Source organism: Micropterus salmoides, unplaced genomic scaffold (assembly GCF_014851395.1).
Source record: "Micropterus salmoides isolate LMB-PRFRI ecotype aquatic unplaced genomic scaffold, ASM1485139v1 Ms_hic_scaffold_1, whole genome shotgun sequence".
In the NCBI taxonomy this organism is placed as follows: Eukaryota; Metazoa; Chordata; class Actinopteri; order Centrarchiformes; family Centrarchidae; genus Micropterus; species Micropterus salmoides.
Window position 1 is genome coordinate 23,972,885 of NW_024040040.1, and position 19,855 is coordinate 23,992,739.

Genomic DNA, 19,855 nt, shown 5'->3' on the forward strand with positions numbered 1-19,855 from the left:
AGAGGTTACTATCGCTCAGGGCGATGTATCTCCCGGGGACGCAGAATCAGGGAGCAGACCTGCTGTCGAGGCAGGGGCTGAGGCCCGGGGAATGGAGACTTAACCCCGAAGTGGTGGAGCTCTTGTGCGGAGAGTTCGGCCCCATAGACGTGGATCTGTTTGCGTCTCAAGAGACTACGCACTGCCCGCTATGGTTTTCTCTTGTTCCTCCAGCCCCGTTGGGTCTGGACGCCATGGTACGTTCATGGCCAAGGCTACGTCTGTACGCTTTTCCCCCAGTCGCTCTGCTCCCAGGGTCCTGGAGCGGGTCTGCCAGGACAATGTCGGCCTACTGCTCGTAGCCCCGTTCTGGCCAACCCGGGTGTGTTTCTCGGACATCTTGTCGCTCCTGGACGGCCCGCCGCGGCAGGTCCCTCTGAGGAGAGACCTGCTGTCCCAGGCGCAGGGCCGGGTTCTTCACCCTTGCCCCGCCGTATGGCAACTGTGGGTCTGGCCCCTGAGGGGGCACAGTACCTAGAGGCGGGTCTAACAGCCGGAGCAGTCGAGACCCTCCTCAGCTCCAGGGCCCCGTCCACACGGAGGATGTATGGCCTGAAGTGGAGTGTTTTCTCCACTTGGTGTAGGGAGCGGTCGGTGGACCCTGTTACCTGCCCGGTGGTTCAGGTTCCTCCAGGACCGGTTCTCTGCTGGTCTTTCCCCTTCCACCCTCAAGGTGTACGTGGCAGCTATTTCATCTTTCCACGCCCCTCTGAGGGAGGGGTCTTTGGGGAAACTTCCCTTGGTTGTACGTTTCCTCCGTGGTGCCCGGAGGATGAGACCTGCGACTCGGTCCAAGGTTCCCACTTGGGATCTGGCGGTGGTTCTTGGGGCATTGGCTGAGGCCCCCTTCGAACCCCTGGAGTCAGCTGAGGCTAAGTACTTGACCCTCAAGATGGCCTTTCTCCTTTCTATCACCTCTCTGAGGAGGGTGGGGGATCTCCAAGCGCTTTCGGTTTCTCCGCAAAGCCTGGAGTTTGCCCCGGGGAATATTAGGGCTATCCTGCACCCTCGCCCAGGATACATCCCTAAAGTGCCTTCTTGTGCGGCAGGGTCCACAGTGCTGCAGGCATTTCATCCTCCACCTCATGTGACGGCGGAGGATGGGAGACTTCATCTGCTCTGCCCTGTCAGAGCACTGAGTATTTACACTCTGAGGTCCTCCCGTTGGAGGAAGGCTGACCAGCTGCTAGTGTGTTTTGGGTCCCCCGGGGCTGGGCTCCCTGCATCCAAACATACTATTAGCAACTGGATTGTTCAGACTATTTCCCTGGCCTATCAGGTGCGCGGTTTGCCTTCACCTGTGGCTGTGAGGGCTCATTCTACCAGAGGCATGGCGGCCTTTTGAGCCCTCCTTTCCGGGGCTTTGCAGGATGTTTGTGTAGCGGCTGGCTGGGCCACTCCGCACACATTCATTCGGTTTTACAGTCTTGACCATCCTTCGGCACCTGGCACTCGTGCGCTCTCCTCTTAGTCGTGCCACTTTATTGCACACTGGGGGAGGCGGGGTTTTCGGCACGGTTTAGTGGGTATCTCGTTCCCATAGTGTCTTAACCAACACAGTTCGAGTTCGGTTACGTATGTAACCCTGGTTCCCCGAGAAGGGGAACGAGACACTGCGTCGGCCCGCCGCACCTCTATCCCCGCCTGAAGCGCCTGCTTCATAGTTTAAGCTATTGATGAGTGTGTACAGGTGTGCTTTATACTCCTCCGGTTATTCCGTCACACCTTACCGTTCTAGCAACAAACCAATAGGATTGGAGTGATTTCATTCACGTTCAGACCTGCTACGCCTAGAGGCGTTCCCATAGTGTCGTAACCGACACAGTGTCTCATTCCCCTTCTCGGGGAACCAGGGTTACATACGTAACCCGAGACGATTTGTTGTAACTCAGTATAGCAGCACTTAGTTGCCGCTGTAGTAGTAACATTACACGTGATTACGATGAACGGTAAGTTAGCTATCTCAGCTAGATAACTTGGCTAGCTTGTATCTAGCAAGGTTGTTCCTTGGTTAATTCAAGCATTACACACAATGTTTGTTAGACAGTGCATCTGTGATATCGATTGGTGATAAGATCAGTGGCATATGTTGACCGAGGTAATATTTTGGACATCTGTTAGATAGAATACAATGATTTATTTTGCACACAACTCCTCATGTTAATGGCTCCCTGTGACTAATAAAGGTAAAAAACGTGATAGTGTAGTGATTCAGAATTACGATGAAAGTAGCTCATGCACACTGCTGGTGACACATTGAACTTAAACTTACAGTCCCTTGTGTGTAAAGGAATGTATGAATAGGCGTTTGTTTTAGGTGTATGAACACCTGATATAGCTATACCTAGATAAAGTAATCCTCAAGTTCCAGCTGTCAAACAGCTGAGATTTAATTTGCAAGGTCGTCCAAAATCAAATATATGTTTGTGTTGTTTTTTGTTTGTTTTCAGCAGGACGGATTTTGAGCGGAGAGTGGAGCGATGACCAGGCTGATGGAGCTTGCAGAAATGTCTCTCCACCAACCAGGACACTCTTCAAGTTCTGAACCAGATGTGGGACATCTGGCATGAAATATAGCCTCCTGTCTGGTCTTGCAGGATGTGAGAAGTGTTTCTTTGAACACTTTTTTAATTCTCAATCTTTCAATCAGATTCAAGGAAAACTTACCTACCTGGATATAAAATATAATAAAATGTATTGTTGAATGCAATTGGTTGCCTTGTATATTTTGCACTGTTTACCAAAACTTCTTTCTTGACTTAAACTAAACAGCTTCTGGCATTCATTGATATTTACTTGTTGTGCATGTGTATGTGAATGTGTCTTAACATAACATGAGAATGTCTGTAATTATGACAATAGAAGCATGAGAAAAAATATATCTATACTGTAATGTATTATACCTTACCCCCTTCCCTCCAATATTAAACAAAAACATTTAATTAAATTTAAAGGGCTTCATTGCATGAAGGTTTTAAGAACAGTGCTTCCAAAGCATCAAAATGCAATTTGTCAATACACACAGTATACAGTAAGTTAAAAATGGACATGTTATTAGTTATAAAACAAAATACAAAGTGAATTGAAAGAAGAAAAAGTTTGGTGGAACTCTGGGATTTTGTAAGGCATATCATCAGGTGATTAAACAAACAAAACAGGTGCTAATGATCATATATTCAATATGTAGGTGGAAACAGGATGATTGAGTGAATCAACCTAACTCAGTTTACAAGGTAAGAGAAGACAGTTTACTGTCAGTCATACTGATACACCATGGCAAGAGAAAGCACAGTAGCCAGACACAAGGTAGAGCTACTGCACCAGCAAGGTCTCTCCCAGGCAGCAGGTGGTGTGGATTGATCAGTCAAAATATGTCTGTGTTCTGGTTAATAGTTTAGCCTCTGTTTGGGGAAGGGTGAAATGGTACATTGGCCATACTGAAATGAATCCCCAGTTAACAGTAATGTTATGGATCGTATTTAGGAATGTAGTTAATTCATTCAGTAACCATCAATGTGGTTACATTTCAACAGACCACACTGTGAACTGTCCGTCCATCACTCCCAGGATAGAATATACTAACTATAAGTGTAGTCAACATCGTAATCAATGCACATTATGCATTAATATTTACCGAAAATTGCTGCAAATTAAGTCGCTGCTGTAAATGTGCAACGTTACGTTATGGGAACAGCCCCTTTTCCTTCCAAAATTAAACAAAAACTGATTAAATCTGTGTCTCTGCCACTCTCCAGAACAAATGTTAGTATATGTATGTAATGTAAGTGTCAACTCAGTAATCAGTGTCATATTTTGTTTATATTTACTGATAATTGCTGTAAATATAGCTGCTTCTGGTGTCCGTCCCACCTAAACCCATTCAAACTGGTTGACAGCGCTGAGTCGTTTGGAACTATGGAGAGCTACATGAACCACGTGACCGCGTAGCAGCAAGATCAAAGAGTCGTAACTCTCTTATTTAACAGCCCTGGTTATAACGTTACACTGGTTTGAGAGTGTGAGGAATGTGTTGACTTACAGTAGTTTATAAGCTGTCATTGATTGCATTGCACATTTCATGGTTGTGCTCTGTGAAAAACAGGTTATAGATTTATTGTCGATCATGCAACGTTACAGTTTTATTTAGTTATAACGTTACACTGGTTTCCCTGCGATGGACTGGCGACCTGTCCAGGGTGTACCCTGCCTTTCGCCCGATGGCAGCTGGGATTGGCTCCAGCCCCCCCACAACCCTGTACGCAGGATAAGCGGTTGGTTGACGATGGATGGATGGATGGATGGATGGATGGGTTACACTGGTTTGACAGTCTGGGGTGTGTGTTGACTCAGTTGTTTAGAAGCTGTCATTAATTGTAGACGCATTGTAGCCTACATTAGGCTACATGGTGCTCTGTGAAATAGGGTACGGGTTTATTGTTTATCATGTATAGTTACAGTTTTATTTAACATTAGTTAACATTACACTGGGTTTGAGAGTCTGCGGGGTGTGTTGACTTACAATAGTTAATAAGCTATCATTAATTGCATTACACGTTACATGGTTGTGCTCTGTAAGTTAAAAACAGGTTACAGTTACAGAACTCCTTATTGCTATGCAGCGTTATAAACAGCCTGGATTGAACGCAGCAGGTGATACAACATTCATTATAACCACTAGTGACTTGAGACTTGACTTGGTCTCTTGCTTAGAGACTTGAGACTTGACTTGGACTCCAGCTGAAAGACTTGTGAGCATCTCTGCCGCCTGGACAAAAATGCCAGGGCCGATTTTTTGCCCCAGTCCAGCCCTGATTATGTACCTCTTTGTGTGTTTGCTTATGTTGTTTTTATTTGGCAGCGGTAATGCTGCACTCTCCCACTGGGATTAATAAACGACTCTAGATAGTAAAGCAGTGCTCATGGTTCACTTGTTGGCTAAAAGAGTACGGTTTAGACCTGCTCTATATGAAAAGTTAAATTACATGACCTTATGATTTGGTGCTATATAAATAAAAGTGATTTAAGTGAAGAAAACTGCATCTGATATGGACATGGACAGCAATACTGTACAAACTCACAACTTAGAAATGAGTTTAGTCCTTTTTGATTGGTTCATTTATATGTATTTACACAATTCATTCAAATGATTATTTATTTCATAATGTCCTTTTATTTATATATTTTTTAATAATTTGGGGATCCATATTCAAAGCAAAAACACACAAGTCCTCATTAAGAACAAGAAGCAGATCAACCCAATAAATAGACACCATGTTTCTTCTGTTCATTTAATGAAGACATTGTTGAGGTAACAGTACACAGGTGACTGCTGTCAGACAAAAGAGTGCAAAGTTTTATAGTATTGCACACACCTGACACTGTATCTACCATACATATTCTTTTCACACCAATACACTGGTAAGGCTATAACTTCAAGACAATCAGTGATTACTGAATTAATGAGTTGCTTAATTGATTATTTAAAATTACTGTCTCTGTGCTCTTCTGGCATTCTGTACATGGGATAGGCAGAAAAAAATAGGAACAGTTTATATCACTACAGTATATACATACGATTCCAGTTACAGTGATCCACAGTTTCTATCATTGGGTACATGACACCGTACATTGATACTATAATTTTGATGTTATTCTCTACTTCTGCATAGTGCTTTCAGTTCACGTTGCAGTACTTCACACTGGTAAACAACTCATTCATTTGCTATATTTGTTGTGATGCCATGAAGAAACTCCCAAATTTGGAAACTCAGCTTGTAGTTTCCACATATGTGCCAGTTTGTAATATCATCATTGTGCTCCCAGCCATGCAACGGTACCAGCTCAAGCACCTTGTCAGCCACAAATGTAAAAAATGTATCTGAGAAATGATTGGGTGTGTTTGGGTCAGAGTTGTAATTTTATAAAGTAAAACAACTTTGTTTTGTGAGTATGGTAGAACTGCACTACATAGACTTTTAGCAACTTTCTATTTTATTCCACCAGACATACTTACTGTGATACATACTGTACCAAGATCACATATGGTGGTTTCATGTAACATCTTACTCACTGAAATGTGTCCAGTCATTACACAATTCATGGGCAAAAAGAGACATGTGCACCTCTGTGGGTATGATGTTTTCCCAAAGGTCCAACCACTACTGACGATGACCAACAAACGGAGTTGGTTGGTAAGAAGAATTCATCCTTAGAGGGTTGTGAGCTGTATGCCCTTAACAGCACAAATAATCTGCTGTTAATACATCACCACTGAATCACAGGAAGCACTGAGTTAAAGCAGCCAACAGTACTATCATCATTCAGTGTGCACTACTTCGCAAATATTGAATGTGTAACGTGGTTAAAAAGGAACAGTGCGACATGGGGAAATACAAATTAGCATGTGAATGTATCAATTCCACGATGTGTTTAGCACAAAAATTTCAAACACTGGAAACAGTCTAGCTGCATTAAAAAAAATAAGAAATATCCTTGTAACAGGAGCATCTTTATGTTCCCGGGTCCTCTGTTCCCCAGCTCAATATCCTCTTAATATGACACATTAAGGAGACCTTTAAAGGGGTTATGTCCTCAGCAATGCTTTTCCCGTAGGTCAATATGTTGAAATCACCCACCTACAGCTTATTACTGAGGTTATACTCCCTGAAACCTATGCTCTCACGTTTGCGTGCAAGTCAGTTCTCTTGACTTTTTACCATTCATACTGCATTTGAAACACCCATCTCCCTTGGTTTGTTTGCCCATGTGAGCTGCGAACATAATCTCTGACTTTAGTTTATATACAAGAGACACCCATTTTGGGAACATAGAACCCTAAGAACAAAGGGATGAGCCCAATGTAACAACTCTACAGATGTCTTATTTAGGCGTTGTGTCTTGATCACAAGTTGTGTTACTTGTGGGTTTCTTTCTCACTTAATACAGTTTTTTTTTTCAGATTGTGTGCACAGCCCTAACAGTTGTTGTTCAAGAAATTGACAGCATACAAACATGCTGTAGGTCTAGTCAGGGCCAGAGCCAGGATTTTAGAAATACCAAGCGTATGAGTCAAAAGCCCTCCAGTGAAACCCACACGTCCTAATCCGGAGATTTTGATCTTTATCTTTAACTGCCAGGAATGTTATTCAGGAGGAAAAATGCTAAATTCCTGTTTTGATCACAATGTATGTAGTTTGTTAATTTTATTGTATCTAAAAATATTTATTGAGTCTAAAGAAATATAACATAATAACATCAAGAACATGAGCTTTGTGTCCTCATTGTAAGCTACTAGGGGTGTAACGCAAAGCTATTATCTGTCTCTGTTCATGTCATAAAGATATCTGTATTCGATTTATCCCAGGAGTGGGTCAGCCAATACGAGAAGTTGTCAACACGGCTTCATTTCCTGCATTGACTTGTTTTCTACTGCCATTTATACTCATCATACATATATCTATAAATGTAGCTGCCAACAAAACACAGCATAGTATTTTACCTATGCACATGTATTAATCAAATAATAAACCATCATTTGTACAATGAACTGAGTTTAAATCAAAGTTGTGTAACTGTTAATTGTCTGGGTGGAAGTCAACAGCTTATAATAGGAGCTCAGAGGAAAAATCCAGTCACGCAGAGTCAGAAATGCATTGAGCCAAATTGCATGATATTGGTAAACAAATGTAGGTTGTGTATATAATGAGCGGATGCCAGTGTCTAAGTTAAAAAAAAAAAGGAACAAGCTATTAACAGTAAGGTTAGTTTGATGTGTCTTTGAAAAACATGACAAACAAAAATCTACATCATGAAAAGATCTGGTGTTTTGATTTCTAGCAGTACCTGTTTACACTGTACAGACAACAATACCACCTGGGGCCTGTACCACGAAGCAGGATTTGAGCTTATCGAGGTAACTTTGGGGTTAAACCTGGGTTTTCAGTACCACGACAGTGGTTAGATCACCAGGGTAACTTATGCTGAATGGCTAACCTGCTCCGGAGCAGGTTATGTTCCAGAGATCAACCCTTTAGAAACGCTGCCTACTGACCAATCAGCTCTCTTTGAAAATGACATCACCATCTGTAGGAAATCACACAGACTGTTTTATAGGCTGCTTTTACGTTTTATGAGGTGATGTGGAGAAATGTTTGTAGGCTATAGCGATATTATCCTACAGAGACTGATTGAAAAGCCTTGTAAGCTACTGTTGTACATGTTTTTACGGTAAGCTTGCTTAAGCCTTGAATGTACTTGGGAGTGGACGCGAACACGGTGAGATGCAGAACCCACGGACGCGGACTTCTTCTGTTTATACTACCTTCTGCAGTCAGCTTGGCGGACACGTTCCACACATGCGCAGTAGATCAGGTGTTGCCCTGGTAGTGCTAGTCACCACGCGGACCCTAGGCGTACCCTACGCGTACCCCCTCTGACGACGATTTTTTCGTCACGCAGACCCGAGTGGACCCTCGAGTAAGTATAGATGTTATACTCGGAAAGTATAATCCTTGCCTTACTGCTTTGAAATGTGTTTGAATGTGTGTATTTTTTATTTGCTCCCCAGTCCGTTTTACACAGTTTGTCGCAGTTGTCAAAATAAATGGGTTTAATTTTTCTTATTGAACATAGGCAATTTATTTTAGGTTAGTAGCTATCTTATAGTCTATCACAGAGACTGGTCACGTTCCGCTCCACCTTTAACGATGTGGGCGCTGGTATTGAGGTGAGTTTCAGTCTTTCAACCACTATTTGAGCACATTTTATGGCATGAATGGATATTTCGTTTAATTGCTTTATGAAGTTAATTTAGAACAAGGTTTGGAACATTTTTGAGTGTGTTCAATGAATTAATTAAATTTTTGAAATGACGTTCTTAAAAGTGAGTTGGAACGTCTTTCAATGTAATTGTGAAACACAGCTGAGCTGAAAGCATAAGGCTAATATTTTCACACATACCATAAGAACACATTAAATCAACACATTATTATAGACTACGGCTGTTCATTTAGTCATTTGCATTTGTGTCTCCCTGTTTAGACTATGTCTATTTGTATAATATTAGGTTACAGCTTGCTCTGCGTTTGTAAAATATCTGCTGCCAGCACTTTTATGTGAACGCACTCACGGCTGGATTGGGAAACCCTGGGTTGACTTACCGAGTTGATAACCAGCTTCGTGGGGCCGCTTATCCTGATCGTAACTGTTTGGGTTAGTGAAGCCAGATAACGAAAAGATATCCTGGGTATGTTGAACTCACTTCATGGTACAGGCCCCTGGAGTATGGGTGGAATACACTTAGCTCTGAATACTGCTTGAAATTGTATTGGGAGGAGTGTTTATCAAGTGTAGTTAAGTGTACTGTGTTTGCATTTTTCAAACTTGGGACACACTTATGTACTACGTGCTGTTGTGTCACCACTTATTTAAAGAGGCCCTGTGAAGTTTTCTTTTAAATAATGTGTTTACATTAAATGTTACTTGCCAAAAAGCATTGTGTGTAGGTATAACAACATGTCAAGTAAAGTATTTCAAATCCACCCACCCCTCCAAGAATCGCCACCTTACCATGATGGAGGGGTCTTGACTAAGAGCAATTCAAAGACCCCATATGAATCGACCCATATGCAGTACCTTGCCCGAAATAGGTAAACAGGGCTTGGAACAGGTAGACCTGGGAGGGAAACTTACCAGCTAGTGAATTACATGAAGTTGGTGAACCAAGAGGCTAGACTCTCCTTTTCTGGAGTTACCCAGGGTGAGAGATGGCTGGTGCCTGTGGATATACTTATGAGCCCCTGGCCGAGCGCGGCAGTCATGGAGTACTCCTTGGAGAACAACAGGGTCTGCCTCTATGCAACTGTGAGTTGCTGAGAGGAAGGCTCTGACTGTTGTTTGTGCATATGCACTGGACAGCAGTTCGGAGTATCTGGCCTTCTTGGAGTCTCTAGATGGGGTCCTGGAAAGCATACTGCAGAGGGATTCTATATGCATATTGTGCTTCTATCTGATATTTTACATTAGGTACTGTCAATCAATAATGAATAAACAGTTAATGTGAAAGAAAATAACTGCATAGCCAGCCAGCCACTTTGACGTCTGTCACTGCGTCACGCTTGTTGTGCATGAGATGGATGGATGAGCAGTAATGCTGGGTGTTGTACTGGACCATTTGGTGGTGAAAAAGGAGCTTGGTGGAAGCAAAGCTTTAAATTTACTAGTCAGTCTATGTTCCAACCCTCACCTGTGATCATGAGCATTGAGTAGTGAAAAAAAAAAAGAACATGTATTTAGGAGTATGAGCCAGATAAGTAGGTATCTCATCTGACTTGGGATCACCAAAGGATCCCCCAGGATGGGCTGGAACTACCTTGCTCTGCCTGCTGCCAGCATGACCTGGCCCCAGATAAGCAGCAAAAAATGGATGAATGGATATTGTTTACCTCCGTACTCACAAGCATGCATTATTCTTCTTCCCTGCCTTTTCTGGCGCATTGCAGCATATCTTGGAATGTCACCCCAACCTGTAGATCAGTGGAATAGTCATTGGCATGTGGCATGTGTACCCCTTGTACGCATTCACAACGTAAACAAAACCAGGACCCTTGCATAGAAGAACCTTTAAGTGCTCAAGACTGTAAGTGTGGGTTTTGGGATAGAGCCTCAATTTCAACCCAGTTCTTGCAGCAGCAGTTGTGTGAAGTTCAACACGGTCACCCTCATTTCCTTTTCCCAGAACGCCACCCAGCAGATCAGAAACAAGTCTTCACGGGCCACCTTACAATCCTGTTTTTAGAATAGTTTTTACCATACATTCTCCCTCTGTAAAGCTTGATCAACAAATTATTCTTTTTAGTGTGTGTGTGAGAGTTCAAGCAACAGTGGTTCTGCTCTTTCCTGGACAGGCTTTAAGACTGTTCAGTAAAGACTCAAATGTGTAAAGTCCTTGCAGAAACACTTATGAAAGCATTTGAATAACACAATGATGAGGACCTTAGTAGATAATGAGAAAATAAACACTTTGCATAAAATTGTACAGGCTCTGTACAACTTATACTTTCAAAAGTAAGTGTTAATTGATTACATATAATTACAAATAATTATTTTATTAATTATTCTATTCTATGAAAAAGGTAATTATGTTCTCAGGAATTATAATCTGTTGTCAGTATATCATAATGCTCTTCAAGTGTTCCCAGCCTTTTCTTGTTATCTTCACAGCATGATTTCACAACAGAAAATAGGACACCCACTGACTGACAGCTTTCTTATAAAGGGCCACCATGAATACAGATTATGTTACTAGGTATTGCACGAAGTCATTAAACTTACATTAACAGACAGTTTTTAGAACTGCCTCCTAGCTGCTGCATTTCTATTTGATTTCCTCTTTTCCACTTTCTCTTAGATTTTCCTTTCATGATTTAAATGTGTTTGTTGAAAGACTTGACTGAGATTTGTTGACGGGCAGCTTGTGGCCAAATCAGATTTAAGAGTGTCCATTCTGCCCACACCCACCAACGCACACACACAATCCCTCTGCCCTTCGCCACTACTGGGACTACATTAACCTAAGCACATCAGCTGTAAGTTCAGGTGATGTCATGTATAAAGAGTGAATGTGGTTTGATCCCAAAATTCAACAATTCAACCATTTCATTCATGTTAAAATATATAAAATAAAATAATTTGCAGGTTATGAAGGCTAATTTATATTTGTTTTTCCACACTTTTAAAAGGTTAAGTCTGATCATTGTATTCGCAGAAGGAACATCTGTCGAAGGACTGGGCCACGAGGCCTGTCACAGACAAATGTGTTGTTGCCTAGTCGGTGTAGATGATGAATCCAGAGAAGGTGCTGTACTTATTGTTGTTGCCTCCATGAGCCTTGCCTCCATCTAGTTTAATGTAGACCTCGTCTCCTGGCTCCAAATGCAGCACAGCGCTGTTACTGGCATAATCATAGTTCTGGTCCGCATCCTGGGCTATGGCACTGGCACGCACCTGCAGGAATGCGCACACACACACACACACACACAAATCATAAACATTAAGTAAACATCTCAAAAGCACAACAAGTCTGAAGCCCTGCTATTTCAAGCTGAAATATTCATGATATCCCACATCTATCTGTCCACATTGGAGCCTTTCACCCCATCTGTCAGATGTATGTGGGCAACTACGTATGTTGAGATAGCAGCATACGTATAGAGCAGTAAGTGACTGAGCAGATCCACTAACCACTAACGAGTGTTATGGTAGAAAATTGTTTTCTTCTTACACTTATAATCTTTTATGCAAGTACTTATAAGAGTGCTATTTTTCTCCTTTTATTATGTCTTATATATTGTTTTAAATCTTTAACCAACCCGGTCTCACTCCCAAGTCGTCACATATGGACGCTTGGTCAAGAGCCATAATCGTCAGTTTGTGACGCACTAGGGATCCCTTTGACGTCATAGTTCGACGTATTGAGGGAAGCCCTGTTGTGTCAGTTTTTGATGGTAAAGGCAAGTATGATATTTAAGAGAAAAGACGAAGTAAGGAGGTGATTGGGGTGGATAGAGGGCCAGAACCCGGACCTTGAAGCAGGAGAACAGGGTTTGTGTCCCGTGCGAAACAAAACATTAAATGTTTTTATTTAGGCGAGTGAGGTAAATTGACATTAACGTTAGTTAACTTAAGTCTTAATTGACATACATAGCTATTTTAACCCAAACCATGATCTTTTCCTAACCTTAACCAAGTAGTTTTGTTGCCTAAACCCAACCAAGTACTTTCTGTGCCTAAACCTAACGAAACTGCAACGTTTCACGACTTTAATTATGCACGTTTCAACATGGCAATGTATCGAAACGTTTTATCTTGAAAGTGTAACCGGATATTGCATATTTATTGTTGCTAAGCGTTGCTAACTTGACTGTGGATCCCTAAACGTCAATAATTGATGCAAAAGGGCTACCCAAGTCTTTAAAAAGCGACGACAAAGGGCCTTGACCATGCGTCAGACATTTGACGAGTAGGGAGTGAGACTGTGTTGCTTTAACCTGTTCCCCTCAATATTTTTGTTATTTTATTTTTGTCTTGTTATTCCAGTCTGTCCACATCTGTGCTCAAACTCTCACCAGGAATACAATTTCCACAACAATTTTGGCACCCCAGATGGGACGGACACATGATTTGGACTCGAGTGAAGTGCGGAGGCCTACTTAGATAGTGGATTCCTCCCTGTGGGTGAGAAGCTGCATTCAACTGAGCCCTGGTCATCGCTCCGGTCCTGGATAAGAACTTACATGGTGAGAAATTAGTAGATAATTGAGTGAAAAGATAAAGAGAGTGAGATTGAACAGAGTGAAGGAAGTGTCTATCTCGCGCCTGAGTGATTTACAGGACCCTCTATCCGCTTGTAAATTGATAAGTGGGTGGAGAGTGGGACTGGATCAGGAGCCCGCGGACAGACGTGTCCTGGTTTTCTCTGTGATGTCCGAGGGTTTTTGGGGTTTCCAGCTGATAAGTTGGGTTTGCAGCGCGTAGCCTCAGATTTAACCCAACTCAGTGGACCTGCTGTGGTCCCGAATACAGAGTAGCTAGAGAGAGAGACACAATCTAACACCTTGTATCCTTCTTTGCCTGAGGTGTACACTGCAAAAAATCCATTCCGGCTAGATCCTGACCTGGACTCCGCACCGCTTCCTCCTCCAGCTTTGAACCAACCGCAAGATCCAAACCAGCAGCTCCAAGGAGCGCACGTTTAAACCCAGAAGAGACTGAAACCAAAGCCGCAACAACAGCTGTGGCTGCGGGAGGGCCAGTAACGCTTCAAGTTGCAATGAAGACTGAGGGAGAGGGCTCTGGAGGTGTCAGGACACAGGTGCCTCAGAGACGTGGCTCCGTTTGCAGAGGTACAGACAAGAAGCCGAGGGCACTGCCTATAGAGCTACCTCGATATGCGCTGATGACAAGCCATGTTTGCCACATGCTCTCTACCATTGTTATGCTAAAATGGCTCATGGGAGAGATTAAGGGGCAAAGGGGGTATGTGCTCAGCAATTAACTCTGCGTGGTACACACGGGGGTTTTCTGTTTTTGTAAAGGACTTTTGCAAGAAATGTATAGTTTGTGCAGCTAACAATGCAGAAGGGGCTATTCACATGCCGCCGGCTGGTCATCCACCTCCAGGTAAGCCTTTTGATGAACCTTATGATGGACTTCATTCAACTTTCAGCATGTCAGGGAAAGACATACTGCCTGGTTGTTGTTGATATGTTCAGTAAATGGGTTGAGGTGTTTCCATCTGCCAAGCAGGATGCCAGTGCAGTGGCAAAAGCCTTACTGACTGAGCTGATTCCCAGGTGGGGATTCCCAGGTGGGGAATCCCAGCGGTCATCAGCAGTGACAATGGACCAGGGTTTGTAAACAAGGCCCTTTCAGAGGTTTCCAAATACCTTCGGTTTGACATGCGCCATCATTGTTCTTATCACCCCCAGAACGCAGGGGCTGTAGACACGAGAATGGGGCACTTAAATCCAAATTAGCGAAGTGTTGCGATTAGACAGGACTCTCATAAGTGAAGGCACTCCCACTAGTGCTTTTCCACATGCGCACACGGGTGAGAAACAAATGGGGTCTGAGCCCATTTGAAATCCTATTTGGCAGACCCCCACGGACAGGAATAGGGCCAGTGAGGCACTCTATACCAACCACAACAAGTTGTGATGATGAAATGTTGAGATACTGTGCTAATTGGTCTTCTTCTCTTTCGGCTCTGCACTCCCAGGTGAAAAGTGCATTGCCCTCAGTGGCCAGGTTGTGGCCCTCTCCACAACCTGAAACCTGGAGACTGGGTACTCATCAAGGACCACAGGAGAAAGCATGGGAAGCAACGGTGTTTCCGGGATCCCTTCCAAGTTCTTCTAACCACCGAAACCGCAGTGAAAGTCACAGGACGGGATACCTATGTCCACGCCAGCCACTGTAAGCCTATCCCGGAGCCCTGCGACAACGTTGAGCCCTCCATCCATATCCACATCCCAACCCAACCGGCTCGAGCTCAGCGGACCAGACGTGCTGAGGACAGCACACCGGAAGGGTAACTTACCTGTGTTTCAGGTAACAACAAGTCACTATATTCTCCGTATTTTTAATTGACCGTACATATAGGCATAGGTACATAACACTCATTGCTCCACGCAGACGTGAGTGGGGGGGGGGGGGGAGCAGTCAGCCAAACACTACACTACACGTATTTGAACTACAGAGTGACCAACGAGGAATCGATGATGGAATCCAGCTCTACATGGCTGTGGCACCCTTTCTGGTTCCCAGGATGGAAACGGCTAGGTCTCAGGGGTTCAATGTTGTTTTTGGCTGGTATTTCTGTGATTATAGTGTTTCCCGTTCTGTATGTGTTTGACAAACGTCCACCTGCATCCAACTCAACCATCGACTGATACCACATAGTCTTAACAGATCAAAGCGAGCAGTAACACCACTGACGTTGCCACTGGAGGGGAATGCCTGGTACAGAGTATTGAATAGTTCTGTGCGTGCCACGTAAATTCTAGTTGCTGTGCATGTATGACCGGAAAGCTACGCTCTAGGCAGTTGCCTCTGCCTTATTTAGCCTGCGTGGAACACTCGCATGTAGTTTCCAAATTTAAACCTTTTCCACTCTCCGACGTTCACCAGACCCCGGCCGGGGCCTGGGACTGCATGCTCACACGCGGCTACAGAATCGGCATGGCCCAGTTAGCCACTTATGCTGAATGTCCACTCCTTGACACCGCAAACACTGTCGCACCTACTCCTCAGAACACCACAGTAGCGACAGACGTCAAATTTGAACGTTTTCACCGAGGTGAGACTCATTCTAAGGTTCACACGACTGATCAGTCGGTGGGGCATTTTCCTGGTGTGTGCTCACACACCTGGGACTGTACCACTGAATGCACCGTAGACGACCTCACAGACTACCACACTTCATACAAGCCTAACGCTGACATGCTGTCACACTAAGTCCGTGCCATACCTGACCTGTACTGGTCATGTGGGAGTGGCCGGCTGTACCAAAGTATGCCTGAAGGATGGAGAGGTACATGCGCAAGGGTTGTCTTGGCATTCGATGTCCTTATTATGCCATACGATGCCCCACAGCCTTATAGGCAGAAACGCTCCATCCCGGATTTCTCCTCTACTCATCCTAATGTGTCCATAGATGCCATCGGGGTGACCCGACTGGTCCCAAATGAGCTCAAAGCAAGAAATCAAATCGCGGCCGGATTTGAATCAAGTCTGTGTTGATGGTGCACAATTAACAAGAATGTAGATTGGATAAATTACTTTACTTTACGCAGCAACTTTACTCTAACCTCATGCGCGATGCTCTCAGGGCTCTGGGAGCACAGTTGCATGCTACCTCCCAGATGGCCTGGCAAAATAGGCTGGCGTTGGACATGTTAGTGGTGGAGAAAGGAGGCGTTTGTGTCATGTTCGGTGATTCATGTTGCACGTTTATCCCCAATAACACTGACAGCGACGGTTCTTTCACTTTAGCGTTGTCTAAACTGGAAACTCTAGCCCAAGAACTAAAAGAGAATGCTGGGACAGATGACTGGATGATTAATTGGTTTGACTCAATGATCAGTAAATGGAAGTCAGTCATCCTGACAGCTGTGTCTGCTCTAATCCTGACCCTAGCAGTGTTCTCCCTGGTAGGATGTTGCATCATTCCCTGTATCTGAGGTGTCATAGGCAGGACTGTCAACACAGCTCTCACCCACCAGATGTTGTCCCTTTCAGGATGTTGATTGTTTTGACCAGGTAGTTTAGATTGAACTGTGTATTTTCAACCTTTTTGCTTGCTCATAACTCCAGGGTGTCTATGTTCTACAAAAACTAGAAAGCTAAGGCTAGTTTTCTTATTGTCAATTGATGATGCGTTTGTTTAAACAGTAAAATGATAACATTCGTTGATGTACTGACAATTTTCTATACTTAGAATGTCCATATATGGACAGAGGGAGGATTGTGACAGCAGAAAATTGTTTCTTCTTACACTTATAATCTTTTATGCAAGTACTTGTAAGAGTGCTATTTTTCTCCTTTTATTATGTCGTATATATTGATTTAAATCTTTAACCTGTTCCCCTCTTTATTATTGTTCTTGTTATTCCAGTCTGTCCACATGTGTGGGGTTTAGGTCAGGTATGTGGGGTTGTTGATTGTTTTCCTCACTAGCTGTTCTTCTCCTTCTTTTGATCTTTTGTTCCCCAAAACATAGATGCTCAGACTGTGTAAATGATCATGCAGCCCTTTGCTCTGGGCCAGACGTTAGTGACTGTCTTAGGAGACAGAACCTCTGGTCCAGCTGATATTGTTGTAGTACTTCTCTGTTTATACTCTTTTGTTAAATAAATTCTTCAAAGACAACGGTTCGTTGTAACTCAATTATTTGCTCAACCTCTCACCAGGAATACAATTTCCACAACGAGTACTTGGCGAGGTGTTCAAGGTAATTAACATACTAACAGTTTCGCCAGTTAATATCCAAAATGGGAATGGATTATCCTCTGAGGAGCTTAAATTGGCTCAGTAAATATCTGCCAATCTGTCCATTAGATTTTGATATTTCTTGCAAGAAATATGGGAATTTGGCATAATGGTTCTGAATGAAATGTCAGGTGATCAGTACAGATATTAGAATTCCAGGTAACCTCATGTTTTGGACCATTGTATTGATAAGATTTTTGCTATTAGATGTTTTCTTACAGAATATATATGAAACCCATGACCCAAGTACTCATACACTCTGTCATTGTGTTACTTATGGATGGAATTATAATGAAAATTAAAGCTGCAAGCAGCGTTGGGCCGGCCCTCGAGGTGTCGAGGTGTAGGGTTTTCAACATGGGGTCAGGATTGGTTATTAGCTAAATATCAAAGATATTCTAGAAATATTAATAAAACTATTAATATTCAAAATTATTAATTATAATTAATACATACAGGGCACCACCCTGGAATCAGGGACCAATAACCAATTAAAGCTGCAAGCAGCGTTGGGCGGGCCCTCGCACTTGTAAGCGCGTCCGCGCGTGAGCCGGCCGAGTTGCACATTCTGGAGTTCTGCCGGTGCGGCTGTGAATTTCCTACGCGTTTCCGACGCCGCATGAATGTGCTATATGTCACTTCCTGTGTCCCCTATGTGGAGCTACATAGCACTTGCCGCTATGAATATAAATCGGTATTGACGTGTAGATGTCTGCGGGGTGGGAGAGTTATCAAGCACGTAAAGTTTGTTTCAGATGTGAGCATGTACACTGAACAATAATGTACCCAAACAATAAAATAAATTCCTTTTATATTTCCCTGCCTTGTTGTTTATGTGTAGATAAAGAGGAAGAATGTGAGAACAGCACACATTTCATCGTTACTGTGTGTTAGAGCATGGGAGAACAGTGGATACTTTTAATACAGCCCACACCCCTAATACTGTGTAACTATAACAAGTAGAGAACAGAAGAAAAAGATGTTCTTTCTTTACAACTGTCTGCATAGCTTATTCATATTGTGTAATGAATGAAAATAAATAGGCCTACTAGGCTACTCTCTACTTTGACATTTAAGATTAGCTTGTTTGATCCACCTTCATACACATGTGACATTACTGTACAACTTGAGAAAGGTGAGTTGTTTTCTGCTCCAGCCTGCCTAAAAGAAAAGCGTTTTGGGGATTAAATGGACTTTATTAGCTGCTGCAGTGCAGGATGAACTCAGAATAGACCCATTTCTCACCTTATTATTCTAAATCATGCAACGAAGAAGAAGAAATGCATAAGAAATCCTGGGACAAAATCTGTCCACAAATACTGTACAGCATGTAGTCTGATGATCAAGACTTGTGTTATAGCTGACTTGGGCAGTGAAATGTTTTTTTAATTCATGTGGTCATAGTTGTCCACAACTCAAATCAGAATATAAGAAGAAATGTTTTATACCACCTCAAGAAGGCTTCCTATCAGAAAGGTAGGAAGGTATTTCAAATGTACAACTGCAGTACTTAAATCTAAGTAAAGTAATTTCCCTGACATTTTTGTGTTACTTTACTTTTAATAGACCCATGTAAGAGGTTTTATACTTCCTGTGAGTATAATCCAATCAATCTTATTTTCATACTGTATATCCGTTGTGTAATTTGATAAATTGTGTTGTATGTCGTGCTCGCATCTCAGAGAAGACTCTGACTGCAACATGCGTCTTTGTAAAGAGAGAAACAGACAGAAAAAGTCTCTAACTCTGCCTGTCAGCTCGCTCTGCTCCGTTAAAACTGAATTTACCATACAGAATTGAATACGAGTGCACTCCAGATTTAGCTGCAGCCAGCTGACCGTGTGCTTCTCCCTATACTGCAGTTCTGTGTCCATGCATGCAGCAAACTGAAAGCACTGTCTGTCGGTGCTTCTACGTGAAAAGAGAAGGAAGACATTGCTGGTAGTATTGTCTTCAGAGTTGTTAAACACCTCAGCGCACTGAAGGAAGCCATCTGACTGTGTGAGGGGCAAGATCGTTGATGTCTGCAGGCAGAGTAGGAGCTCTCCTGTCTGACTGGTCCACCAATAGCAGAGAAGATGACCCCTTGAGACACAGCCCCTCCTCATTTGCATAATGAGGCAGAAATGCATACAAAAATTTAAAAAAGACAGGCAGAAATAAATACCATGGGTGAAAATAAATAAGGTAAATAAATACAAAGGAAGAATAAAACAGACAAAAATATTAAAACACACACATAAATAAATACATTAAAAAAATTAGTAAT

General features: G+C 42.9%; 1 protein-coding gene and 1 long non-coding RNA gene across 2 annotated transcripts in view; one reads left to right on the forward strand and one right to left on the reverse strand.

The window, feature by feature from the left end:
* Positions 1-4,899: 4,899 nt before the first annotated feature.
* Positions 4,900-19,855, reverse strand: part of LOC119905689 (complement C1q-like protein 3) — a 37,527-nt gene continuing 22,571 nt past the window's right edge. Inside the window, exon 2 of the mRNA XM_038722958.1 lies at positions 4,900-12,042. Coding sequence (XP_038578886.1) covers positions 11,863-12,042 — 180 coding nt within the window. The 3' untranslated portion in view covers positions 4,900-11,862. The remainder of the gene's footprint in view (positions 12,043-19,855) is intronic.
* LOC119905697 lies at positions 13,035-17,309 on the forward strand. The gene is made up of 3 exons (XR_005444868.1): positions 13,035-13,334; positions 13,674-13,940; positions 14,816-17,309. It is a non-coding gene; the product is annotated as an uncharacterized LOC119905697 (long non-coding RNA).